The 8,432-nt window shown below is 38.2% G+C and overlaps 1 gene segment (V, D, J or C); it reads left to right on the top strand.

The window, feature by feature from the left end:
* The first annotated feature begins 565 nt into the window (after positions 1 to 565).
* Positions 566 to 5,450, top strand: LOC116900915. The segment is given in 3 exon segments: positions 566 to 620; positions 743 to 1,022; positions 5,423 to 5,450. Coding segments are annotated over 3 exon segments (363 nt in total).
* Positions 5,451 to 8,432: the final 2,982 nt, after the last annotated feature.

The raw sequence follows: 8,432 nt of genomic DNA, 5'->3' as shown, positions 1-8,432 counted from the left end.
GTTATATGTGTACATATTGTGAATTTACTCATCTTTACTGTATTAAACATGGCAAATTCTGTTAAAGCTTAAGTTTTATTCACAAAGACATTCCTGATATATTACAATTTTAATTTAAAGAAATGACTATTTAGAATAAAAAATAATTCACCAGGATAATATATAGAATTTAATAATCAATTTGAATTATTAATCCAAATTATTAATTTCTTCTTTGATTTATATTGCTGAAAAGCAGGATTTTTTTCTATATTACAATGTATTTTTGAAATATAGTATTAAAATTAGAGCTTATGTATACTAGAATTTTTCAAATAACCCTAAAACACATCTGTAATTTTAAAATCTTAAAAATGAATTGAATTCTCCAGAGGCATATGTGTGGTTTGACCTCAGATTTCTGGGGTCACTATGCTTGTGCTAAATGCTGAACAGAGTGAGTCTTGCAGCTGTGCTCAGACCAAATTGGTTTCCAATGATTTGCATGTACTCACTCCCCAACTTTTTGAGCTTCCTCATATAGCAGTCATATGTTGAGTCATTGTCATTGCAGTTAAGACTCATCATGGAAATGAGGGTGGCTGTTCAATTCCTTGGGCTCCTGTTGCTCTGGTTTCAGGGTAAAAATGGTCTAAAATGGGAGATTAAGTGTTGCACAAAGTTTCCTGTGTGCTGGTGTTTGGGAAGGGTCCTCTCTTTCCATTCTTAACTATGTGGTAATTTATTATATCTCCACTTCTAGGTGCCAGATGTGACATCCAGATGACCCAGTCTCCATCCTCCATGCCTGCATCTCTGGGAGAGAGAGTCACCATCAGTTGTAGAGCAAGTCAGGGTATTAGCAATTATCTAAACTGGTATCAGCAGAAACCAGATGGAACTACTAAACCCCTGATCTACTACACATCCAATTTACAATCTGGTGTCCCATCAAGGTTCAGTGGCAGTGGGTCTGGGACAGATTATTCTCTCACCATCAGCAGCCTGGAGCCTGAAGATTTTGCAATGTATTACTGCCAACAGTATGCTGTTCTCCTCCACAGTGATATAAGTCATAACATAAACTCCATGAAAGCAGAACTGAGAGGTTTGGCTGCCCTAGATGTTTCTCATGGTGAGTAACCCACTGAAACTGTACCTCAGATGTCACAGGAGGTTTAGCTAAGATCATGAAGAGTCATTTGTTTTGGTAAGATAGACTAAACAGTCCTCTCTATACCTATCTTCCTTCCTCTTCATTTTTAGCAATACAGAGTACCAATGTCTTTCCTGACTTAACTTAGGACACAGTTGCTTCCTTTGAGATATCTGAGTTGTTGCATATGTAACAGAGAATAGCCTTGTTGGGGAACCAGTGTAAGGGTAAGCCCTTGGTCCTGCCAAGGTTGGACCCACAGGGTAGCGGAATATGGGGGGGGGGCAGTAAGGGGAATATATGGGGGGAATACCCATATGGGGGATGGGGAAGGAAGGGAGTATAGTCTTATGGACAGGAAAGCAGAAATAACTGGGAATAACATTTGAAATGTAAGTAAAAAAATATATGTGTTGCATCACCAATAAAGACTAATAGAGAAGAACAGATGCTACTGTGCAAATTCCAGCACACATTATTTAAATGTAGAAAATTAGCCTAAAATACCAGACTTTAAAAGGCAAAGAAATATTAATAAGAAAATGGACAGTACATAGTATTCCTGGTTTTCTTACAAGATCTAGATCACATGTGTCTGAGAAAATGAAGGTGGCCTAACCATAACTCTGCTATGTCTTGAAATTGTAGCAAAGGATTTTGCTTTTGCTGGTCTTCAACAATTCACACAGTATCCCTCTGGATTCACATTCACTGTTCTGTTCATAAGAATAAAACAATACTAAACCACACTAATATAACTTTTAATCCCACTCTGTGACATGGAATACAGATTTGAAGATATGAAATCATAGAAGACAAACACTTGTTTATAAAATGCTTCCAGAAGAGGTATTACTGAAAAATTGATATTTAAGAGCATAATTTTAGAAAAAAATGACAAAAGAACAAAAGTGATCTATACTTTACTCTCAATCTCTCTTTCCTTCTCTCCTCCACCTTCATTTTCTTTCTTAGAAACAGTCTATTATGTGTGGATACATCTACTTTTTGTTTCTTCATCATGTCCCATTCACCTATTAGTTCAGTTGTGTACCTAGTATTCATATGAATTTAATTATTGGAGTTTTACACAAAGAAAACAATTAAATCAGAAGTTATAATACTTCATTTCTAAAATCTTAGTTATTCTATTAATTGATATAAATTCTAGAATGAGTTTATCAACTTTAGAAATTCCTTCAGAAATATTATTTACATTACACTGAGTTCATGTACCCATATGAAAAACACATATTTAAAAGTGGTTCATTAAGACGGAGAGAATGGCTCCTGGATAAGAGCAATTGTTTAAGCTGAAGGGTTTCATTCTCATCATCCACACGATGAAGCAGTTATTTTTACCTGCAGTTCCATAGGATCCAGCACCCTTCTGTGACTTCTGAGGGTTCTCTTCATGGACACAAGCAGGCAAGATTACACATTTCAAATATTATCTGCTTTTCTACTTCTCTATAACCCCTCCCCATCTCCCTACTTCCATGAGGATGCTCCCACTCCCACCCACCCACTTTCATTCACTCACTTCCACCCAGCAACTCCCACCTCAACAACCTGGCATTTTCCTACATTGGGAAAAGGAACACTCACAGGACCAAGGGCTTTTCTATTGATACTAAAATCATCAATATGATTCCTCTGCTACATATGTGGATGGAGCCATGGGTCACTCCATGAGTTGGTTGGTGGTTAAGTCCCTGGGAGCTAAGCTGGGTTCTGGTTGGTTGATATTTTTGCTCTTCCTATGGGGTTGCAAACCCCTTCTTCTTCTTCAGTTCTTTCTCTAACTCCTCCATTGGTGTCCCCCGTGCTCAGTCCAGTGGTTATCTGCAAGCATTCTCATCTGTATCATTAAGGCCCTGACAGAGTCTCTCAGGAGACATCTGTATCTGGATCCTGTGAGCAAGGACTTCTTGGCATCAGCAACTGGGTTTAGCGGTTGCATACAGAATGGATCCCCAGGTGGAGCAATCTCAGGATGGCCTTTCCTTAAGTCCCTTTCAATTCTTTGTGCCTGTATTTCCTCCTGAGAATATTTTGTTCTCACTTCTAAGAGGGACCGAATCATCCACATTTTGGTCTTTCTTCTTCTTGAGCTTCTTATGATCTATGAATCGTTTCTTGGGTACTCCAGACTTTTGAGCTAATATCCACCTTATAGTGAGTAAGTACATATGTGGTCTTTTGTGACTGGGTTACCTCACTCAAGATGATATTTTCTAGTTCCATCTATTTGCCTGAGAATTTCAAGTAGTCATTGTTTTTAATAGCTATGCAATTCTTCATTGTGTAGACATACCACATTTTATGTATCCATTCCTCTGTTGAAGGACATCTAGGTTCTTTCCAGCTTCTGGGTATTATAAGTAAAGCTGTTATGAACACAGTGGAATGGGTGTCCTTGTTATGTGTTAGAGCATCTTTTGGTGAATCCAGACTAACAGACTGGATATGAAAACAGGACCCAGCATTTTGTTGCACACAGGAAACATACCTCATTGACAAAGACAGACACTACCAAAGAACAAAAGTCTGGAAATTTTTTCTGAGCAAGTGATTCCCAGAAAAAAGGTAGAGTAGCCATTCTAATATCAAATAAAATCAAATTTCAACCAAAACTTTTGAAAAAGATAAGGATGGACCCTTAATACTCATCAATGAAAAATTAACCAAGATGAATTCTCAATTCTGAACATTGTTCCAAATGCAAGGGCGTCCACATTCATAAAAGAAACTTTACTAAAGCTCAAAGCATACATTGCCCCTCACACTATAATTCCTCCCTCTCATCAATGCACAGATCATGGAAACAGTAACTAAATAGAGACACAGTGAAACTAGCAGAAATTATGGATTTAACAGCTATCTATAGAACATTTCATCCTAAAATAAAAGAATATGCCTTCTTCTCAGCACCTCATGGTAGACTTCCCCAAAATTGACCATATAAATGCTCACAAAACAGGCCTCAACAGATACAAGAAGATTGAAATAATCCCATGCATTCTATCAGATCACCATAGACTAAGGCCTGACTTCAATAACAATAAGAACAATGGAAATCTCACATACACGTGGATCAGGAACACCACTCTACTCAAAAAAAAAAAATTGTCAGGGGAGAAATAAAGAAATTAAAGACTTTTTAGAATTAAATGAAAATGAAGGCACAACATACCCAAGTTTAATGAGATACAATGAATGAAGTGCTAAAAGAAAAACTCATAGTTTTTAGTGCCCCCAGAAAGAAACTAGAGAATATATTAACAGCTTGACAGCACAGGGAAATCTCTAGAACAAAAAGAAGCAAATATACTAAACAGAAGTAGAGGGCAGGAAATAATCAAACTCAGAGCTGAAATTAATAGAAACCAAAAGAAATTACATAAAGATTCAATAAAACTGTGAATTGTATTGAGGGACTAATTTCAGATCTATGTTGGCTTGAACATGAAGTTAATGAATAATGAAGACTTGGATTATAAGAAAAATTAGCACAGAGGTTTCTAATCATTAATAGAAAATGTAAAATGCTATTTTCTAAAAATTGTTTTTAAAATACCTGAAATCCAGACAATATAATATAATGAACTTTTTAATGATTTTTCTGTGACATTAAAATAACAATTTTTTCTCCATGTATAGTGATATTTTCCATCTTTATTAAATTGGGTATTTCTTATTTACATTTCAAATGTTATTCACTTTCCCGGTTTCCATGCTAACATAACCCACATTCAACCACCTCCCCTTCTATATAGGGGTTCCCCTACCAACCCTCTACCCATTGCCGCCCTCTCCCCAAGAATCCTGTTCACTGAGGGTCCAGCCTTGGCAGGACCTAGGACTTCCCATTCCACTGGTGCCCTTACTAGGCTATTCATTGCTACCTATACAGTTGGAGCCCAGAGTCAGTCAACGTATATAGTCTTTGGGTACTGGCTTAGTCCCTGCAAGCTCTGGTTGGTTGACATTGTTGTTCATATGGGGTCTCAGGCCTCTTAAGCTCTTTCAGTCCTTTCATTCCTTTAACGGAGGTCACGTTCTCAGTTCAGTAGTTTGCTGCTGGCATTCGCCTATGTATTTGCCTTATTCTGGATGTGTCTCTCAGGTGACATCTACATCCAGTTCCTATCAGCCTGAAATTCTTTGCTTCATCCATCTTATCTAGTTTGGTGGCTATATTTGTATGGGTCACATGTGGGGAAGGCTCTAAATGTGCGTTCCTTCAGACTGTTCTAAATTTTGCCTCCCTATCCCCTCCCAGAGGTGGTATTCTTTCCCTTTTAAGAAGTGAAGCATCCGCATTTGGTCATCTTCTTGAGTTTCATGTGTTCTCTGCATCTTGAGTAATTTGAGCATTTGGACTAATATCCACTTATCAATGAGTGCATACCATTTGTGTTTTTCTGTGATTAGGTTACCTCACTCAGGATGATATTTTCCAGTTCCATTCGTTTGACTATGAATTCCCAAAGTAATTGGTTTGGAAAGCTGAGGAACATTCCATTTGTGTACATTTTCTGTACCCATTCCTCTGTTAAAGGGCATCTGGGTTCTTTCCAGCTTCTGGCTATTATAAATAAGGCTGTTATGAACATAGTGGAGCATGTGTCTTTTTTATATGTTGGAGTATCTTTTGGGTATATGCCCAAGAGATGTAGGGCTGAGTCCTCAGGTAGTTCAATGCCCAATTCTCTGAGGAGCCCCCAGACTGATTTCCAGAATCATTGTACCAGATTGCAATCCCACCAACAATGGAGGGGTGTTCCTCTTTCTCCATATCCTCACCAGTGTCTGATGTCACCTGAGTTTTTGATCTTACCCATTCTGACAGGTGTGAGCTGGAATCTCAGGGTTGTTTTGATTTGCATTTCCTTTATGACTAGATATGTTGAACATTTATTTAGGTGCTTCTTAGCCATTCAACATTCCTCAGCTGTGAATTCTTTGTTTAGCTCTGAAACCCTCCCCCCATTTTTATAGGATTATTTGTCTCCCTTCACTCTAACCTAGTGAGTTCTTTGTATATATTGAATATAAGCCCTCTATCAGTTGTAGGATTGGTAAACATCTTTTCCCAATCTGTTGGATGTGGTTTTGTCCTAAAAACAATGTCCTTTGTCTTACAGAAGCTTTGTAGTTTTATGAGATCCCATTTGTCAATTCTTGATCTCAGAGCATAAGCCATTGGTGTTTTGTTCAGGAAATTTTTTCCAGTGCCCATGTGTTAAAGATTCCTCCCCACTTTTTCTTCTATTAGTTTGAGTGTATATAGTTTGATGTGGAGGTCCTTGATCCACTTGGAGTTAATGTTTGTACAGGGTAATAAGAATGGATCAATCTGCATTTTTCTTTTTCTTTTTTTTTTTTTTTTTTTTTTGGTTCTTTTTTTCGATCCTGGGGACCGAACCCGAGGCCTTGCGCTTCCTAGGCAAGCGCTTTACCACTGAGCTAAATCCCCAACCACGATCTGCATTTTTCTACATATTGACTTCCAGTTGAACAACCACCATTTGCTGAAAATGCTATCTTTTTTCCATTGGATGGTTTTGGCTCATTTGTCAAAAATCAAGTGCCCATAGGTGTGTGGGTTCATTTCTCTGTATTCAATTCTATTCTACTTGTCTATCTGCCTACCTTTGTAGCAATACTATACAGTATTTATCCCTATTGCTCTGTAATACTGCTTAAGTTCAAGGATACTGATTCCTCCGGAAGTCCTTTTATTGTTGAGGATATTTTTAGCTATCCTGGGTTTTTTTGTTATTCCAGATGAATTTGCAAATTTTTCTGCCTAAGTCTTTGAAGAATTGGATTGGTATTTTGATGGGGATTGCATTGAATCTGTAGATCACTTTTGGTAAAATGGCCATTTTTACTATATTAATTCTGCCAATCCATGAGCATGGGAGATCTTTCCATCTTCTGAGGTCTTCTTCAATTTCTTTCTTCAGAGGCTTGAAGTTCTTATCATACAGATCTTTTATTTGCTTGGTTAAAGTCACAGCAAGGAACTTTATGTTATTTGGGACCATTATGAAGGGTGTTGTTTCCCTAATTTCTTTCTCGGCTTGTTTCTCTTTTGTGTAGAGGAAGGCTACCGATTTATTTGAGTTAATTTTATACCCAGCTACTTTGCTGAAAGTGTTGATCAGGTTTAGTAGTTCTCTGTTGGAACTTTTGGGATCACTTAAATATAATATCATGTCATCTGCAAACAGTGATATTTTGACTTCTTCTTTCCAATCTGTATCCCCTTGATCTCCATTTCTTGTCTGATTGCTGTGGGTAGAACTTCAAGAACTATATTAAATAAGGAGGGAGAGAGTGGGCAACCTTGTCTAGTCCCTGATTTTAGTGGAATTGCTTCAACTTTCTCTCATTTAGTTTAATGTTAGCTACTGGTCTGCTACATATGGCTTTTACTATGTTTAGGCATGGACCTTGAATTCCTGTTCTTTCCAGAAATTTTATCATAAAGGGGTGTTGAATTATGTAAAATGCTTTTTCAGCATCTAATGAAATGATCATGTGTTGTGTATCTTTCAGTTTGTTTATACAGTGGTTTACATTGATAGTTTTCCTTATATTAAACCATCCCTGCATATCTGGGATGAAGCCTACTTGAATATAATGGATGATTGTTTTGATGTGCTCTTGGATTTGGTTTGCAAGAATTTTTATTATTATTATTATTATTAACTTGAGTATTTCTTATATAAATTTCGAGTGTTATTCCCTTTCCCGGTTTCCGGGCAAACATCCCCCTCCACCATCCCCTTCTTTATGGGTGTTCCCTCCCCATCCTCCCCCCCCTTGCCACCCTCTCCCAACAATATACTTCACTGGGGGTTCAGTCTTAGCAGGACCCAGGGCTTCCCCTTCCACTGGAGCACTTACTAGGATATTCATTGCTACATATGAGGTCAGAGTCCAGGGTCAGTCCATGTATAGTCTTTAGGTAGTGGCTTAGTCCCTGGAAGCTCTGGTTGCTTGGCATTGTTGTACATATGGGGTCTCGAGCCCCTTCAAGCTCTTCCAGTTCTTTCTCTGATTCCTTCAACGGGGGTCCTATTCTCAATTCAGTGGTTTGCTGCTGGCATACGCCTCTGTGTTTGCTGTATTCTGGCTGTGTCTCTCGGGAGAGATCTACATCCGGCTCCTGTCGGCCTGCACTTCTTTGCTTCATCCATCGTGTCTAATTGGATGGCTGTATATGTATGGGCCACATGTGGAGCAGGCTCTGAATGGGTGTTCCTTCTGTGTCTGTTTTAAT

The sequence above is a fragment of the Rattus rattus genome, chromosome 5 (genome assembly GCF_011064425.1).
Source record: "Rattus rattus isolate New Zealand chromosome 5, Rrattus_CSIRO_v1, whole genome shotgun sequence".
NCBI classification, from domain to species: domain Eukaryota; kingdom Metazoa; phylum Chordata; class Mammalia; order Rodentia; family Muridae; genus Rattus; species Rattus rattus.
Note: the sequence above shows the minus strand (reverse complement) of the source record. Positions and strands in the feature narration are given on the sequence as shown.